We start from the raw sequence: 20009 nt of genomic DNA on the forward strand, positions 1-20009 counted from the left end.
CCGGTGAAGATTATAATTGTATTTCACTAACAATAACCTGGAGAGTTTTTCAGAGCATCTATTGAAAAAAGAACCGTTGACAGAGTTGACCACTACTGCATACATATACGTGCATGCGCCTTGAACATAAAATAATTAGTCGGGCAACAAGTACCACACATTTATGTACCTTTGTAGTAGTAGAATAGTAGTTGAAGGTCAATTAATTAAGTTTAAATGTTGATTAGTGGAGTATAATATTATTAATGGATCAAAATGATAGGACTTGGGATTTGGGAAGTGAACAACGCAGCCAAGACGATTAGATACCGTATATTGTACTACTACTATAACATGTTGATTCTTTTAAAATAATTATAAACAAAACTAACTTGTACCAATATTTCTATTATATATTTGGATATACATAGATATGGATGCACTTTAGAGTATTCTTGCTCCATTTAATAATTTTGTCTCATTCCTACACCAAAAAAGCCTTTATAAGTACCTAGAACAAGCCTCTAACTATATTATTACATGTATTTTTTTAAAATTTTAAATAATTACAAGCTAAGTATATAATCTGTACGATTAGTACAGTGTCATTAATTATTTTAGTAAGGTTGGTCACAAACATAAAAACTTCCGTGGGATATGAGGATTTATGTAATTCATTTTTCACAATTTGTAAGAGTTTGCCTACTTAAGTATTCGGATTGATACGGTTAATCAGATACCCCTTTTGTTTTAAGTGACACTAGCACTTTTTTATGCGTGTCGGATTGTCAGTGCATATATTTTGCAACTATTATCATTAATTTACTATGTGTATTAGTAAAAAAAATAAAATAAAAAATAAAAAATAATTAAAATTATAAATATACACATTTGAGACTCATCCACTTTTTTTTTTTTTTTTTTTTTTTTTTTATATATAATAGTGTTTAAAGAGCCACACCCAAGTCCTCTTATTTTTGAAAGGGAGCTCTAAATTAAAATACGTAGTACAAATTTGTAAATAATGTAAAAAGTAAATGCAGTTAAAAACAAAAAAAAAACAAAAGAGGTACGTATTTTGTATTTAAATAAGAGGGGAATACTACTAAATACTAATCGTATTTATAAGTCTAATAAATTATTTTATTATCATATAGAAACCCTCTGTCTTGGTATTCAAATACAATGTATGCAGACAATAATACAGTCGTTCAGAGGTAGATATGTACAAATATATTTTTGGAGGGGTGGGGAGAAGTGCCACTTATAGATGAAATTGGGGGAAACAATAAAGGAACAACACTTCAGAGGGCTTCTACCAGTTTGTTAGTCACCAATTCACCATACAGGAAGGTTCCTAGTTCCTAGTCTTCCTACTTCATTTACGAGTATTAAACTAGAGTACTTTTGTAGTCATAAACATAGAGATGAATAAACTTTCTTGCCCCATTTAATAAGCCTATAGAATAGATGTGTCAATTTGTATAAACGAATTGATCCATAACGGGTTGGCCGTGTTTGGGTCAAATATATTCAGTTTAAAATTACCGTGTTAACCAACCTCAGGTCAGTTCGAGTCACTTTCAAGTTGGGTCAAGATTTGTCGGGTCCAGGTTAGGTCTAGGCCGAATCAATTTCAGATCGGTTCAAAATTGGTTCAAATAAAGTTGAATCGAGTTGGTTTCAGTTCATGGAAAAATAGAAAGAATCAATGTTGCTCACGCTTAAGATCATCCACCATATACTTTCCTTTATGCTTAACATGAAGGCTTAACTAAGTCTTCGAGCGTCTTGCAAGCAAAACACTCATACTAGAACCCTATAAGCCTTCGTTGTTGATAAGCATGAGTTTTGTCACAGGTGCCATGACATAGATTTTGAACGCAACGCTCTTTGTATAATGCATAGGCACAAATCTTTTCAGAGAATTCTTCCATTGACATCACCCCCAAAACCACCTTTATTCAAAGAAACCCTTTTTTTCTCAAGTTTATAAACATGAACCTCAACAATTAAAGCTCACAGGCTCATTTACTTTGTTATGATGATTTGACAAACACTTAAAACAAAATTTTCATACTAGAAAATTGAATTGAAAGAAGATAGCATCCCATAGACTGTACAAGTTAGTGTAGTACTAGTAATTACAAGACAGTGAAACACCACAAAAGGAAAATTTTGGATGTGAAAAATTGACCAGCTCACATATCTATATGATCTTAAGTTTGAAGATTTACCCATTTAGGTCGAGCCTATTTAGGGAGAGACATCAGTGTTCAAGAAGAGGCAAGGACATAACTAAACCAAATATTGAGAAGAGCAACAACAGCATCCAGGTCGGCACAGATTGCTTACGATTATTTCTTCTGTTCCCATCTTCTGCTTTTGCTGCATTATCTTGCATGTTATTATTAAGTGTCTCCGAATTGAGAAGTGAAGATTCTTCTTGTGCGGGCACTGACAATGCCACTTTTCGAGCTTGCTCAGCAAGCTGCTGGTTGTACTTCTCAACATATTCAGGAAACAATTTCCTAAAAGTAGAACTAAAAAGCAAAGTTTCAAAGCCCAAAATAGACAAAATTAATTGACAAATTATTTTCAAAGAAAAATCAACCGACTAATTCCACAAAATTGCCTTCCTTCAATTTCAGGACAATTTCAAATTTCTGACATAGGATGCAACTGAGAAAAATATGGGAAACAATGTTTGTTTATGTTCCAATTTGCATTATGAGACTATGGTCTATCTGAGAAAACCATGGATGAATTTATTTCAGTTATCTTAGAAAAACATGACTCATACAGAAATGCCAAACAAAAAACCCAAAAACAGAACACCAACTTTTGTGACTGGTAAGAGCAAAATATCAATTCAAAACCTTAATTTCAGTCAATTGAAAAACTAACGTTGGACATTCATGAAGAATATGCCCAAGATTTAAAGAGCAATATCAAAATGGGTTTTTGCATGCAATACTCATCAGTAGACTATGTAAGACAACAGAAAATAAACAAAACAGACACCAGTAATAAACTGCCACTCACTTACATTTTACAATTATAGGCAAGTGAAGACTTGGCTAAACATTGTTTTTCCTCAACAGATGTTGAAACGCTTCCTGTAGTAGGGCTTTTGTCCATCTGCAGGACACAAGAAAGACTTAGAAACCAAATATATCAATTGAAATGAATCGCATAGTCTTACCAGCTAAGTAATACTAGTATATAACACACAGAAGTTTCAAGCAGATAGGTCAGACCTTGTTAATGGAGAAGCATATATATAAATCAAAGGCATGAACCTACCATGAATGAGAGTAGACCCGTAAGAATACTGCATTTTAAACAAAGAGTAGTCAATAACATGGAATTAAGAACAAATATACAAAAAGAATGTGCTTTCTTCCAGCAACAGCAACAGCAACTTAAGATGGTATATACTACTGTATCTTAGTTATCAAGATCAATGAAAACTCTACTTCTACAATGATATTACATAAGTTTTAGTAAAATTGAAAGGCTGCTCCATATCATTGAGTCAATGTCACATGATATTTGCTTTTCCCATAAATGGTTAAAAATGACTCCTATAAGAATCTACCATTCTACCCCATTTTTCCCTCAATTGAAGGACGCGCTATGAAGTCATGCATTGAGAATAACATCTGTTAGCACACTTTATCTTACCTGGATACTGACCACATTGGATTCCAACTTTCAGGATGAACTGCAAATAAATAAAAGAGACAATCATTATGAGACTAAATCATAATCAATGACCAAAAAAAATGCCAAAGCCACATAAAGAGCATCAATGAAGCACAAAACTTACAATCACTCATAGACAAGCATATCTTGGTATCAGTCATAAACCGCCCATTGGGAGTCGTCATCCTATAAACAAGGAAACATTAAAATGCCAAAGCCACAAGCATTTTCATTTCTTTATAATCTCAAGGGAGAAGATAACTAGCCAAAAAAAAAAGTGAGGTACCTGATCGATGGTGGCTTAAATGGATATTCAGATGGAAACGTGATCCTCCCATAATAATATCCACCTTCATAAGATGTAAAAATCAGAAAATTAACTCACATAATTGAAAATGACACGAGCAATGACTGAGTCACAAGAGTTCAGAACTCGAGCCAAAAAGATGCAGGGAAAAGAATTACAGCAGGAAGGACAAACCTGCAAACGGTGTTCCTTCACTTCCCTCAAGTACATAATCTGAAATTGGAAAACAAAAGAAAGATAAGAAAGAGGGATGCAAAAAAAAAAAGACTAACACAACATATAATTTTGAACATATCTTCTAAAAGCTAAAACAATTTAATAACAATAATCCCCATCATTTAAGCAATGTCCAAAACCTTGAACATGCTAATTTAGTGGCAATTGTGAAATAGAGACTTCTAATATAATTAAACTCCAAACCAGCAAGCCCATATTTAAAAATAAAAAAATAAAAAATGGAGAAAAAAAATCTATACAGACTAAGGTCAGCTTAAATAAAAAGCTACGTCCAGATGAAATGATGAATAGGTATGCTATGTATACAGTCACATGATTATTCATCTTGCAAACCATCTTTGGAAGGGTAGGACTTACCAGGTTAAGGCATAACCTAAGTTGTCAAAGTTTCCATATTCCACCAAATGGCATACAACAACTAGAAATACACTAAAGTTCCAATATTTCCACAGACAAATTAGCACATTATTTCAAGTCATCGGTAAGGGAAGGACTGCTAAAGTAAAACTTACACCATTCAAGAATTTATTTGGAGAGGGGCGAGCAACTACATGAGATACAGGCTCCTGCAAATTCAAAAAATGCCATTAGAGTATTTTGAAGGATGAAGATATAATGCAGGAGCACAAGCCAAAATTATAAAAGAAAATATCAATCCTAGAGGGGGTGTAAAGAGTGATGACAATTTTCTTGCAAAACATTCATTTTCCAACAAATTTATTCTAGATGAAAAAAAAAAGCCTAATTTGAGAAAGCTGAGTTCTCAGAACTCCTAAAGAATTGGGGTTGCTCTGTCATATGCAAAAAAAATTAATTCTCTAATATTCTACATTGAAATAAAGAGAGGAAAAAGTTCACGACATAGAATGCTTAACATTAACTTTCTTCTATCCTTTATACAGAGGAACCAGGAAAATAATCAGCTTGAGAAACTTCTTTCATCTGCAAGTAAACTCTGCGCCTAAAATAAGCCAAGCAATCTAATAAAAGATACTTCCTCCGTCCCTTAAAAAGGCTCCATTTGACTTGGGCACAATAATTTAGAAGAGGGATTGTAGTGGAATTATTGTTTAAAGTTAACTTTTATTTATAAAAAAAAAAGGGAATAGCTTATTGATTTTAGGGTATGTGGGTGAAAACATGGTACAGTTATAAGGTTTTTGAAAGTGAATTTAAAAAAAAAAAAAAAAAAGAATGTGCATGTGTGTAAAGTGTTTGGGAGAGAAAGAGAGAAAGCAGTTTGCAAGAGATCCACAAATGAGATGAAAATAAGGCTATATGCAGACAAATCCACCAGAAAAACATCATACACATCAAATATAGAATATAGTTCAAGAGAAAGTAAGAAACCGGCTGGTGAGCAATAAGAGTGAAAAAAAAAAAAAAGATAAAACGTACTTTACAGAGCGCTCTAAACTCCTTTTGAAGGCGTTTGACACAAGCTTTTTCAGCCATTTTATAATCTTCAAATGCAACTCCTAACTTGAACCTCAGAACAAAACTGTTAAAAACACCACATAAATAATTAGGATTGACAAAACAAACTGATTCCACAACTAGAACATTAACAAAAATTTAGAGAGCTTAAGAGTCAAGACAACCCAATCAAGTGCATCATCTTGGAAAAAGAGTTAAACAAATAAATTTATGCTAGCAACACTGATAAACAACTAATCAAAAGGCAACCTTCCCCTTAAACATCAAAAGTGAAGAAAGAGGGAATGCATAACGGTGATCAATTCTTGCAAAAACAAACAATGGGTATAACATTTACAGCCAGGAGAGAAAATTATGAGAAAGGCATCATTGAAGCAGTGCCTCGCAAGTCGTAATGAACTAGGAGTAGATAAGATGTGAAGGGACTATGGGAGTTATACAAAGAAGGTTGAAATAAACCTGCAAAATGAGAATATAAACCGCTTTTGCACACAAGAACAACCCAACATAGCTTATCATCGTAAATTTCACCAAGGAATATGGTTCTGAGTAGCAGTCTGAACACAAGAGCTACAAAACAGGACATTTTGTCTACATGTGATACACCAAAAACATAACTAAAACGATCATAGCTGAGATAGTCTAGTTTCCATTTGTCAAAATTATAAGTCCCACACAATATCAATTTCAAATTCATTAAAGGTTGACTTAGAACACCAATCTTAATTCTCTGTGATAAATAAATGTCTGGCTATGATTTACATTGATTCATTTCTTCTAATTATAATTAACATCAGCTAAAGGATGAAAATTGATAAATGTGGTAGAACACTCAATAAATAGTCTAAAATCATCATGTTCTAGAAAATCACAGGTAAAGAATTAATGCATCCAAATTCAACTCAAGCTCCCTTTTTATACTACCACTGTCCCCAAACTTAAAGTCTCATGCTATTTTAGTACGACAACCTATTTATCCTTATAGAAAACATATCAATAGGTGGAATAGTAGAATGGCTATATTAATTAGAAACAATAACAACACATGCCTAATCAAAACATTTATTAGTTCAACAGGCAACTAGATTCTGAAATTAAAGGAGATACTTCTTCCAAACCCTAATTTATATCGAACTACTTATCTTTTACTCACTCCTCTCCCTTGTTTCTTGCTCCCAAACACAATAAAAAATGATTACCGGTCTAGAAAATCCTTGTTCCATTTAGTTACCTTGCTCCATCAGATATCTATCTTTTCTATTCTTAAATCTCACTCCTCTAACCTCTCTCTTGTATCTGGCTCTGACCACATAAAAATGTTAACTCTCAAGAAAATCCTTGCTCCTAGTGGCCCAAATCGTGGTTTGCCTCATATAACTACATTTCAGACCTTGAACAATAATCACAGGCCATAACAAAAAGTTGACAGCTACATTGACACATTGTATGCTCCAAAACATATATATTACAATGTAAACTCTTACGATCAGAAACCAGTGGTTATATGATAGACTTTTGACATTCGGGTCTATCATGATATGTCATAATCTTCCAAATAAATATATGGTTTCAGATCATACCCAAACAAGGTCTATCATGATAGAATTTTGACATTTGGGTGGCAAGCATCAAAGCCTTCCAAGGTGTGATGCTCAAGATATATATAAGTATATAACAAGTGATAATAGAGGAGCAATGATACATATAAGCACAAGATCTAGAGATTTACGGCAAGCATTAGCCAAGCAGAACTACAAATCAAAAGCCATTGGAGAAACTTATTTAGTGAGTATCTCAGGCTTCGGAAATCGTGACATACGTGGTTAGATCTTATAGAAACCAGTTGGGAACGATAGACAAAGAAGTAAATTAAATCCTTACTCGTGATTCCAAACTCATATGAAGTTATTACTACAATTAGCAAATTGCATTTTGGTGTAGCCAATTCATGATGAGGAACTCATTGTTTCCAATTTGAAGTTTCTACAGCAAGTTGGATAAGTTAGATGGAACTTTTCAAGTCTGTATGAGACAAAATTATGGGGGTAGCTTAGATAATAATGGACCTAGAGTTGTATTTGTATGATGATAATCCAAATGGTTTAGTGGTGTTTTAAGGGGGGTTTGGTTCAACCAAAGATATCAACTACGTGTTTTAGTATCAAAACTAGGTTTAGAATAACAGACACCAAGAAACCCATACCTTAATCCACATACTTGATTACTAACAATTTTAACCTCACTAAATTTTATTTATTTTAATCCTCTCACCCTCCTCTCAGCCACTTCCCATCTTTCTTCTCTCCTCCCTCTCTACCTCATTCTCTAAGTAATCAGGCGATCAGCCTACCCCTTCCCTGCACAGCGGCAGCCTCAATAGTAAAGAAAGGTCAGAGTAGTTGCTAAGCCCCTAAATCCTCAACAAAAATGGTGTTCTTGACAAACAAGATACATAAACTGACATTTTCGGGTCTGTCGGAAAGATAGCACGAACTCAATATTCAAAGAGCAATTTTTATTGCTATTAACAGACACATAGATCCTGAAATACAAAGTGTGTAATTTTAATCATATAAACATACAAACCCTCACAAACATACAAACCCTACAACAAGAATTTTACAATTTGCAGTCAGATTCTTCATTCCCCACTACTCTTCTGTAACATTCTTATCTAAATTTCCTTTTTTTTTTTTTTTTTTTTTGCTCCACTAATTTGTTGATAAACCTACATAATTACAATTTCCTAAATTACAATCGAAACAAAAGAAGAGTAAGAAGAAGTATCACCTTATCAATCAATTCACCAAGAAAAACAATTCAAACAAAGAGGCCAATCAATCAGCAACCACAAAACCCTTACTAGTAGCAACTGAACGTCTACAAATCAACAGCAACAAAATTACGACAATTGGATCATAAATTGTGAATCAAAGAGAATAAATCATCAAAAACCCTAAAAAGTTACGAAATCAAATCGAATATTACAAAATCGATGAAAAGAGAAAATTGGGGATCAAATTGAAAGCAAAATACCTTAATTACGAAGATAGCGAGACGAACGAAGAAATCGCAGTTCAATAATCGAATATCGTAATCTCTCTCCTCATAATCAGTCGTAAAAATGGAAATTCATGTGCTGCTGTTTATTTTCTTCCCCTTTTTGTAAGTATTTCTTGGGGTTGGCTGGGAAAAGGGCCTCTTTTGGTTTTCAATATCTTTATTATACGAAATTATAGATACGAGATTATTATTTATATCTTTATTATTTGCAATGATTTGATATAGAATTTGTTAAATACTTTCGGGTGCACCGGGTAATTTGCTCATTAATTTTTGCTCACTAGAGTGTACCCGTGTAAAATGCACGGGATATATATTATATTAGAAAGATATTAAATATATATTATAAGAAAAAATATACTTAGAATACGGGAAGTTGATTTTGATGTTGTAACTTAAAGCCTGTTCTTTTGAGCTCTTGTGGTATTGTTGTGGACTTGTGTTTTGGTCTGCTCTGCTGAACTCTACTTAGCTCTGGTCTACTGAATATTATTAATTTGTTGACTCTTAGTTTTTCCTGCTGACTGCTATCCTGGAATCTTATGTTCTCTGCCCTGCTCAGAAGCCTTAAAAGAACAGGGTCTACTCTTATATGTCGGTGGCCACGCAATGTGGAAAGTAATTATGGGTTTACTTTGTCAAAGCTATAGAGGTTACCGGTTTAGTGTTATACGGGTAATTTGGTTCAATGATGTAGGAGTTACTCCTGTTATTTTGCAAACAGTTTTTCGGCGAGACCAGTTTCGCAAAAAAACATGTTGTATATTTTTTTTGTTTGGTTATTAGAGAAGTCGAAGTTGTTTGGAGGGTAATTCCTTAAAAAAATACATACGATCGAAGGGTTGGGGATTTTGAGTGTTATGGTGAATTGTTGATAAATGAACTATATACTCGTTTTACTGCATGTCATATATTATACTACGTAAAAAAAAACACAAAGTGAAATGTTATTAGTGTTCCTAAAAAGTGTAATATTAGTAGTATTCTCTTGTAAAAATTACAAAAAAAAAAAGAGATAAAAAAAAAAAGAAATAGTGGGATGGTATTTATTTATTAATTTTTTTTAAAAGGAGTGGAATGGGTAGTTGTTGTTTGTTTTTTTTTTTTAAATTTACAAAAATAATAATATAAATAAATAAATAAATGCGTGGGTACTCAAGATTGGGAGTTTGGAGCATTTATGTATATTTAAAAGAAAAAAAATTAAGTGGTAGTTGTAGATTTTTTTTTTTATTTTTTTTTTAATGGTTTGAAAAAATGGAGAAGTGGAAGATATTGCAATGGAAGTTAAAGAGGAAGTTATTAAAAAAAATTAAAAAAAAAATGCATAGAATTACTCCATTCAAGGATTGGACTATTGTGAGTGGAAGTTGAAAAAAAAAACTCTTAAATTATATATTAGATTTAATAAATGAAATGAGCAAAAAAAAAAATAATAATAATAAAAATTCTCATTTATAAAATGAGCAAAATTAAATGAGTAAATAACCCGGTGTACGGTACACCCTGGTATACATAATAGACTCTCAATGAAAAGTGTTTAATTGTTGCAAATAATGTAAAATGGATGTTTAGTCATGTAAAGCCATAACTTATATTTGTATGAGACTCTTAATAGAAAAATATTTGTACTTATTTATTTTAGTATATAAGTCTTAAGAAATGCCTATAATAAGAAGCTAAAATTTTTAATAATAAGTAGAAATAAAACATTAAATACTAGAAATAAACATTAAATTTATTTATTAAATACTAATTCTAAAAATAAAACGTTGTTGACATCATGAACCATTTCCCTATCCTATCCTATGTATAAATTTTCCCGTCAATTTAATGTATGATGTCATTATTGATTTTTTTTTTGTATAAAAAAATCTACAATTTATGGATATGATGAACTCAATCATTGTTTAAACTCATTTTATGAATAATGTTAATCTTTGATTTCTTCAAAATACTCATTTGATTATGAAATAAATTAACTAAGAGAAAGAGAATAACAAGTCAAAATTTGAATCCCGCTAAATGAAAACAAATGGTCTTGATTATAGTTTATAAATTACTTATTATTTCATATAATATTAATTAGGTTAAATTACTCATCATCAGATCATCGTACACATGTACTAGTCTAGTTTTATCTTAAGTAAAATGTTTTTGAAGTGAATTGTGATTTGGAACAAATACGTATTTTTAAATTTTTAATTAGTAACTCAAATGAAAGAAAACAACACAATCTCAAAAGTTGCGAATAAAAATACATGATATGATGTTCAATTTATTTACTAGTATTAAGGAATTTCCAAACTCAAGTTGCCTCTAATGAAAATTGGTCCTATAACCTTATGGTGGCATGACTCATCCGTACATACCACTAGATCAAATAACATTAGACTTCTCAAGAGGGCGGGGGAACTCATGATACAGATGCAGAAATATATAATAGAATTATTGCAAGGTACCAAATCTATATATATTATCACTAACAAAAATCATGACTGACATTAAATATTCAATCAACTGTTTAATTTGCCTCATAATATTCATAATACATGTCGAATGCTTTAATTTTCAAAATAATTAAGGAGATTAGGAGAAGACACTTGTTCGTCATAATATGATCGATCTGCCAACCAAGAAGGTAGTGATATGCGATTGTCCATATGAAAATATGTCCTAATACATAAATTCCACTTAAAATTGGTTGGTGTATAACTAGAAATTTAAAGCATGCATTATGTATATATAGAGCTAGTGTAAACTTATAAGAAAAGAGGTATCAAGAGACAAAGTGCAAAATCTTGTATCTAGCTTATAAACGTTTATTTTATACAAAGGATTAATTACTCCAAATCACACAAATGTGACTCTAAATAATTTAGAAGCATAAGAACGACAATATTTATGTATGTACTTTGAGTTGACTAAACTTATTGTATACATATACGCATATTACATATTAGACATTCATAAATACAACAACACATCACTAAACTTAAATAACAATCCACATAGTACACTTTTGTTAAATATGTCCTAATACATAAATTCCACTTAAAATTGGTTGGTGTATAACTAGAAATTTAAAGCATGCATTATGTATATATAGAGCTAGTGTAAACTTATAAGAAAAGAGGTATCAAGAGACAAAGTGCAAAATCTTGTATCTAGCTTATAAACGTTTATTTTATACAAAGGATTAATTACTCCAAATCACACAAATGTGACTCTAAATAATTTAGAAGCATAAAAACGACAATATTTATGTATGTACTTTGAGTTGACTAAACTTATTGTATACATATACGCATATTACATATTAGACATTCATAAATACAACAACACATCACTAAACTTAAATAACAATCCACATAGTACACTTTTGTTAAATATCTAAAAGAATTGAAAACCATTTTATTAAGGCCCTCATTAACAATAAACTATAGTAGATGACTAGATGAGGCACTAATTAACAAATGCAAGTTAAAGAAGTGAGACAGCAAAAAAGTGTCTTTGACAAAAATGCTAATATTGTTCGTTTAAGACAGCTGTATGATTGAGAAGTACAAGGAGTAATATATATGCAGCATTTTGATTCTGATTTCTGATAACTTAGCAAAATAAAATAACCTAAGATTATCAGAAAAGAAAAAGAAGCATGCATTAATTTATCACCCTTTTATAACTTCAAGAAAACTAAACTAACATTATCACGTGATAGATCACATGACTACCTCTGAGATTAATCAGATTATAGTAGTATTTAGTTAGTAGTTAATCCAATGGTCAGACTACAAACATGCATATAGTCAAACAAAGTAGCACATGATCCCACCTTCTTCAGATCCCCAAGAGTATACTAAGATTCTACTATTGGTATTTAACTAAACCTCTAATCACTTCATATGATTTGAGAGTGTATCTTTGTTCAATTAACTTGATTTATACTTACTAAAAACATGAAAGTCCAATGTAAGACCTTTGTTCTTGTTCTTGTTCTTGTTTTTGCACTGGTGTTGCTGTCTCGGTCGAGTGGGGCGCAAGCGAGGTTACTTGGTGTCTCCTCTCAAACATTGAAACATCTTCGATCCGATATGAAGAAGCCCTTCAAGAAGGTAGACTCGAGTTTTCGAAGGATACCCCCAAGTAGATCGAATCCTACTCAAAACAAGTAAAGTCTGGTTTTAATTCTGATCAGGTCTTCAGAAAGAACAGTTGCATGCTTCTTAGTTGTCTCAGACAGTGTGGTTTCTTGTTCTGTTTTTTTTGTTAGGTTGAAGCCTACACTTCATGGATGAAGGATGAAGGTTTACAATCCATAGTCTTATTAGTCTATATTTTGTAGAGTAGTATCTTTTTTGGTTTGTAATGGACAGCTTTTAGCTTACTGTATATGATGAGCTTTTCTTATCTCTAAAAACAAATTTTCCTGATATAATATAGTGAAATACCACAATTTTGCTGTCTCAAATCTCTTATGCTTTTGACAACATTTTCTGATGATATATGCTTATGACAACATTTTCTGATGATATTGAATTATACTCTCTCCAAGTCTCCATCCCAATTGTACATTAACAATGATTCATGACGCGAATACTGAGTGCATGCATTGTAGAATATGCTGTTAGAATTCTCAAAGCCAAGATCAACTATATTTAATCCATAAAACTTTCCAATGTCAAAATTTCCTAGATATTATTGTTACACAGAAAAAGGGAATTGTTACAAAGATAATTTTCTACAAAAACAATTACAATACAGAGCAACAAAATTGTAAGCAGATATAGCTGTTACAGCATCTGCAAGTTCAGGATTTGAGCTTCTTCTGAGAAGACTTTGACAGGTCATCTTTTCTGGCGATGCTTACGCTTTTTCTTGTCAGCAGACGGTTTCTGTTCAACATCATTATCACCCTGTTCTTTACCGGATTTTTTCTGTTTTTTATTCTTCTTTGAAGAATCGGAGCTAGTGAATGATGCCAAGACAGTGTCAATTTCTTGCCTCATCTTCTTTATATTCGTTTGCTGGGTTGCTTTCTTAGAAAGATCAGTAGTAGGAGGATTCTTTTTTTCCCAGGAGACACTTTCTTCCTCAACAAATTCGGCTAAAAAGTCCTTGTAAACAGTGAGTTTAGACTTCTGTCTAGATCTCCATTGTTCGGGTTGTCTTGAGAAACTGGACAGGAGATGATAATAAAAAAATTTAAAAAAAAAAATCAGGAGCCAAAAAAAGGTAGAAATGCATCGGTCTTAAAAAATTCTCTTAAATGCTCGAGTTAAAGCTTAATCTTAAATTCACAATTTCTGAACCAGATGTCCAGCATGCTTAATTAAAATCGCTTTGCAATTCAACGACAAGGATCACAAGCATCGAATTTTGACTTGAGAAGCTTAAGCTGATCATATAGATTGCAGCAACTGACTTTCCACTGCCACATACTTAAAACATTTTTTTTTTTCATAATTATGCTTCTTAATCAACCAAACATAATACTGGTCAAAGAATGAGAGGAGCTAAGCAAGCTTACCCATCGACATCAAGATTCCTTAAGAGAAGAGGACCCTGCCTTGTCTTAGAAAGTTCTTTCTGTACACCAAGCATATCAGAGACTATCACTTCTCTCAATGGAACATCGCTAGCATTAAAGCACTTTTCAACAGTGAAAGACCCCGATGGGTGCAATGCAAGCTCTCCAAAATGACCCTTCAACCTTCATAACATATACAGAAATGATGTGCTAATCAGAAAACTGGCTGGCTGAAAAATAAACAAAATGCTAACTCTACTATACACTTTGTTACTCAGTCTTCTATAGTTTATCTTTGGTCACAGCATAGAAATAGATAAAGTTAAACAGAGAGCATCTTTATCATATTTTATTGAATATAGAATGCAACGTCAGGGAACAAGCGGATAATTAGTTCAACAGAAAATATGGCTAAGACTGTACTTGCTAATCAACTTCTTCTTCTGTTTTTCAGGAGCTTTTGAACCCAGAAACGCTTCAATAACACGTGCGCCTGAAGAATCTTTCAAAGCTTCCAGGACATGAGAGCTGTCCATTGATGTGATGCTTGTGATGTAAGGTTGTATACAGTCCTGCAATAAACAAGCTATACTGATTCAAGAACTTCACATACAAATTTCAGCTATGAAGGAATAAGGTTTCTTCCAAGTACTATGAAGACATAGCAATAATAATTTTTTAAAATTTGAAGGTTGTAAGAAATAAAAAGGTGAAGTTATAGATGATCATTATATTTGCTACATTACTACTCATTTATGCTTTCCATAATTAACCCAGGAGAGGGGGGGGGGTGTGGATCTTATAGGCCTTCTGCACATAGCCTCACTAATGTATATACAATATAGAGATAATGACTAATGTATCTAGACCTCCCGAGTCCTACTTTCCTTAGCTTAAAGCTAAAAACAGTGCTGCAGTTGATGTTTTTCTTGTTTGGGAAACATTGCAATAGATTCTTGAATCTTTCTGAAAAGAGCTACAAAGTAAATACAATGCATAGCATGAGAGAAGCATTTTCATCTAACATGCACTGTTTATTTTCTCCAGATACATAATTGGCTGTATGAAGAAAAGAAAGCAGGAGGCTACATACACTTGGATATTTAAATAGTGATTGCAGAATTAGAGAGCCCATAACATGTACTCTACAGCCACTTGTCCAGCTCCAGTTTGCTTTATCCTTGGAGAATAAGTAATTATCAAGTAATAGAAATCGAGGTACAATACAATTCGGATCCTCATTAGCTATGATTACAGCAGCTGCAAGCTCCTTAGAGCACTGTCAGTCAAACAAAAAAAAAAAACTATAATCAAATCTACTGAAGTGTAAATAAATTTTACAGGAAGGAAAACCATAATAAATTATTAGTGCACTGCTTAGACATAGTTGACATCATCATTGCTGCAGCTTGCTACAAAGCTACTGCAGCACAACATAAGATATACGAGACGTGCTCTGTGAAGTTTGTACCTTGTGCTCACAAGCATGGTGTCTCTGACTTGCTGCAATCAAAGATGCAACAACGCCTGCTCTTCCCATTTTCAGTAGATCCCTCATTCTGGGTCCAAGCTCCTCACATATTGCACCTACCTAGAGGATAACATGAATGAATTACGCAAGGTATACAACAAGAATTGCTACAAGACTTGGCATATCTTTGAGGGACTCAAGAAACAAAATGACAAGATATAGTTATCTGTCAAAAAGTAGAGGATGAGATTTTAACATTAATGCACAAGCATTTTATGCAGCACTATTGTAAGTTTGTAATATATGTTCCATGTACAATAGAAAGTGACATACTTGATCTTGGTTTCTTGCATAAGATATTAAGGCTTGCACAGCAAAGTTGGCGTAGTGATGGCATGAAATATCATACAACGAACCCTTGAAGATTTTCATGAATATCTCATCATACAGAGTATCTGGAGCCACTTCCAATATGACCTGCAAAGTATGGCAGCTTTTTTCAATTAAAAAAGGAGGATGAAGGGAGAAATAAAATACACCCAGAAATAATATGTTTAAATCCTTCAATCTACCACCTACAATAAACCACACCTTTGCCTCCTAAAGAAGCCCGAAACAGTGAACACTATTGGATTCTTTCACTCAATTTCTTCAATATCCTATGAGCTTGGCTTAAACTGAACTGGTAATTTCTGATACAACCACTGACATGAAAGTATGTAGCAAGCTGCACAACAAGACAACATAGGCCAGGTTGCTAAATCCTTTGATAACTATCACTGTATCCAGCAGTGACAAAATGGGTACATTGCCATATATTGGGAAGAGGATGAGTATATAAAGGAAAAAGGAAAGAGGATGAAGAACGTATACAGGAAACACTAAAATGAAGTAAGAATTTATTGGTTCTGTACCTTACAAAATTACATTAAACTGAAAGTCTACTACAACTTAAACTGAAACAAATCCAAATAGGTAAAATCAGTTTCTACTCCCAAACATGGGTGTATAAGAGGGCAGACTAGGTGGCACCTTCTTATAGCAGATTTTTCAGTTATTAGTCCAGATTAATCTTAACTAAAGTTTAGTAACATTGCGAGTCACAAAGGATAACCAAGTCATTATAGTGGGTCTCTATCAAATAAGAAGAGTGGCATTTCTAACATTATTCATCTGTTTACCTTCTAACTTCTAAAATTTAGACAAAAGCTTAACATTTCAGTCACAAACTCACAATTCTTGATTGATCCAGAAAGGAAAATAACTTTCAATCAGAATTGGATCCTATTAAAATCAAAATTAATAACAGTGGTATTTTGAAGCAAAAATTACTGTTCGTGAACAAAAATCCAATAATTTTCATACACAAAATCCTACCTCCATCAAATGGCTAAATGCACTTTCTTTTACCAAATCTCTGATGTTCTGAACCTCAGTTGTCTCTATGAAGTAACTTTGATCTGCATTCTCCACATTGCAACCCAATATAACAGGAATGATACGGAGGAGCTCTTGCTCTTGTCCTGCTAACAACTTCAGAGCTGTCTGCACGGTACAGAATCCACAGAATTATGGAAAGTAGACAAGTAGGTTTCAAAAAAAAAAAAAATGGAAAGTAGACAAGTATTCAAGTTATAGAGTTGTAACTAGATAACTCTAACAGAATCATAGGCTATAAAATTTGCACAGACAGGTTGACAAGCAGCCAACAATTGAAGCTGTATAAAGTTTCCAGCCTTTTGCATGGAAAAGTCAGCTTTATTCAGGCTACCTGGCCATCTTAATCAGGTTTCCACATAAAATTCACACCAAATCAAGTTATCCTACAAAATGGGACAGAGCAAGAGGCCAAGAGGAATGAAAAAAAATATGGAATAACTAGTACTTCAGATTATAATGCCTAAGGCTCTTGGAACATACCTGCAGAACCAAACTGCTATACTGGTCCACTTGTAGGGCAGCAATATCGGTTGCGTTACACTTTAACATTTCAGACACAACAAACTCGAGTAAATCTGGAAACCCTTGATGGACAATCAGTGTCTCATTCTTGTGCTCTTTATCAGAATAAAGATTCAACCTTCGAGATAAAACCGTAGATGATTTAGCAGAATGGAACTCTGAATCCAATGGTACTCCTTTGCATAAACATAGAAGACTTCGGATCACATGAGATCCATGACAGTTGCACATAACAACTACAGGTTTTCGGACTATTTCCTGGCAAGTAAAAAGTATAATGATGCCTGTCAGTCAACAGAGAAATTAAAAAAAAAAAAAAAAAATACTACAAAATATACTTTGCATTGATAGTAACCATGTTACCTTGCACCATAACAAATCTAGAGAGCATATCAGCAAGAGAAAGAAGTATCATCAAGAAAAGGCAATAAAAAATAATAGCAAATGACAAAAACTAGAAAATCCTTTTTGTTCAGCATAAGAGTAGAAATAAGGAGAAGAATAAAAGAAATAAAAGACTACCTGGCATAGCAAGGTTAAAGTATCTTTGATTAGATTGTAATAGTCTTCATCTTGGAGATGACTAGATAAAGAATTGAGAGCCGTTTCTGCAACATGAGAGCCACACCTATCTATAGCAATCCGACCAAAAATCCTTTGCACAACTACGGAGAAAACCACAAAGGTGGTCCGCATCACAGCCATCCAACAATGTTTGCATAGTGTGACTGATAATATGGTCAGTCGCAAGTTCCATTTCTTTCCCTCTGCTTTCCTCCAAAGCATTACCACATACAACAGGACGCTCCTCCAACTCTACTTCACCACTTTCTAGTACATTCGCAATCTCAGAGAAGTATTTCACCGTTTCAGCATCTATCTGCTGCCTATGTGTATATTAGACTCATGTTAGCATTTCAGTAAGCACTCAAACACCAAACGAAATGGCAACAACAAGATACCACAAACATTATCATCTTAAAAGGTGAAAAGGTATGAACAGAACAGACACCTGATATATGAAGTCTCAGCATCCTCCGAAAAATCTTGCTTCTTTTGATATTTCTTATCTTTAAAAGCCCCATCAGATTCACTTCCATGGGAACCTTTAGACTGGTAACTCCCATCAGAATTTCCACGTCTCCCATCTGCCTTTCTCCGCATATTTCTACTTCTTCCCTGCCTAAAAACACCAACGTCTTCTCCAAATAATCGACAAGTCTCAACAACAGTATGATCCTTCGTCCTTCTAAGAGGTAAAGCTTTCGAACCAACAGCAACCATACGAACCCAAAGCTGCCACAGGACCATAATCAACAACAAGCATTTTAGCAAATTGACAAACCATAAGAAGTGTTCAACAACACAATAACCTCGGTTTCGGCGCATAAATTGTTTCAAGTTCTTTTAATGTAACTCTTGTTATCAATTCAACACAAATTTGGAAGCCTACAACTATACCTAAGTAATAAGTATCACCACACTCCTGACCTTACCTGCCACAGAACCATATTTCTTAGTCATTTGAGCATTTCAGCGAGACAATAAGCATTCGACTCGGCTCATGTGCTCAATTAGGGTTAAAAATTGCAACATATTAGCAACCAAATTTGAGTCATTCAACAAATTAGGCTCAAAATATCACATAAATTCCTTTTCGTTTAAATATCAACGTAAAATGCAGATATCAATGTTCTAGCAATTAAATTAACAACTTCAGCAATAATAATAAAATCTAAGCCCTAAATTGAATATACTGACAATTAAATTAACGATATTGTGAAATTAAACCATATATTGAGAAGGAAATTAATATTCGATGGTTAAAAGGAAGAATAAACATCATACCTCAGAATTTGCTTCAATGGAGGAGAGAAAGCTCAGAGGCCGCTTCAATGGAGAATTCAGAGTACGTTTCAGTGGAAAAGAGAGAGAAGTGCAGCGCAAGTGAAAAGCTTCAAGAAAATGGAAAAGAAGGTTAATGATACGAGTACAGGGAAGGGTCAAAACCACACCCGAGTACCCGGCCCACCCAATTCAAAACCCACCCGAAAAATATACGATATAAATTTCGACTTGTGTGGATACAATAATTTTAACTTAATCTGACCCGACCTTATCGAACCTAACCCAAAGCAATTGAATTAACACAGTGAGTTGTTAGACACCGGTTTGCACGTTCGTGTTAGCCCACAAACAATACACTTCCGTAGCCCAATCCTACACAAACCAAACAAAACTCTTAAATGATAAAGCCACTCTTTAAGCAGAAATTGAGCAACAATTTTGTGATGCAGTCGAATCAATTAAATACT

The 20009-nt window shown here is 33.3% G+C and overlaps 2 protein-coding genes and 1 long non-coding RNA gene across 3 annotated transcripts; all 3 read right to left on the minus strand.

Annotated features, from left to right (window-relative positions):
- Window positions 1-2147: 2147 nt before the first annotated feature.
- On the minus strand, window positions 2148-5686 carry LOC110685296 (ubiquitin-conjugating enzyme E2 34-like). The gene is given in 10 exon segments (XM_021861783.1): window positions 2148-2522; window positions 3029-3120; window positions 3286-3313; window positions 3667-3706; window positions 3812-3873; window positions 3974-4037; window positions 4169-4207; window positions 4744-4758; window positions 4761-4797; window positions 5630-5686. Coding segments are annotated over 10 exon segments (708 nt in total). The 3' UTR covers window positions 2148-2248.
- LOC110685297 lies at window positions 5687-8814 on the minus strand. Its single transcript, XR_002503981.1, has 3 exons — window positions 8705-8814; window positions 8459-8548; window positions 5687-5732 (listed from the first exon to the last, which is right to left on the minus strand). It is a non-coding gene; the product is annotated as an uncharacterized LOC110685297 (long non-coding RNA).
- Window positions 8815-13578: 4764 nt separating this feature from the next.
- On the minus strand, window positions 13579-19689 carry LOC110685293 (pumilio homolog 23-like). The gene is given in 12 exon segments (XM_021861780.1): window positions 13579-13909; window positions 14262-14444; window positions 14685-14833; window positions 15355-15540; window positions 15733-15852; window positions 16066-16209; window positions 17110-17277; window positions 17653-17952; window positions 18217-18345; window positions 18347-18581; window positions 18707-18990; window positions 19543-19689. Coding segments are annotated over 11 exon segments (2217 nt in total). The 5' UTR covers window positions 18979-18990; window positions 19543-19689.
- Window positions 19690-20009: the final 320 nt, after the last annotated feature.

Source organism: Chenopodium quinoa, unplaced genomic scaffold (assembly GCF_001683475.1).
Source record: "Chenopodium quinoa cultivar QQ74 unplaced genomic scaffold, ASM168347v1, whole genome shotgun sequence".
Lineage (NCBI taxonomy): Eukaryota > Viridiplantae > Streptophyta > Magnoliopsida > Caryophyllales > Amaranthaceae > Chenopodium > Chenopodium quinoa.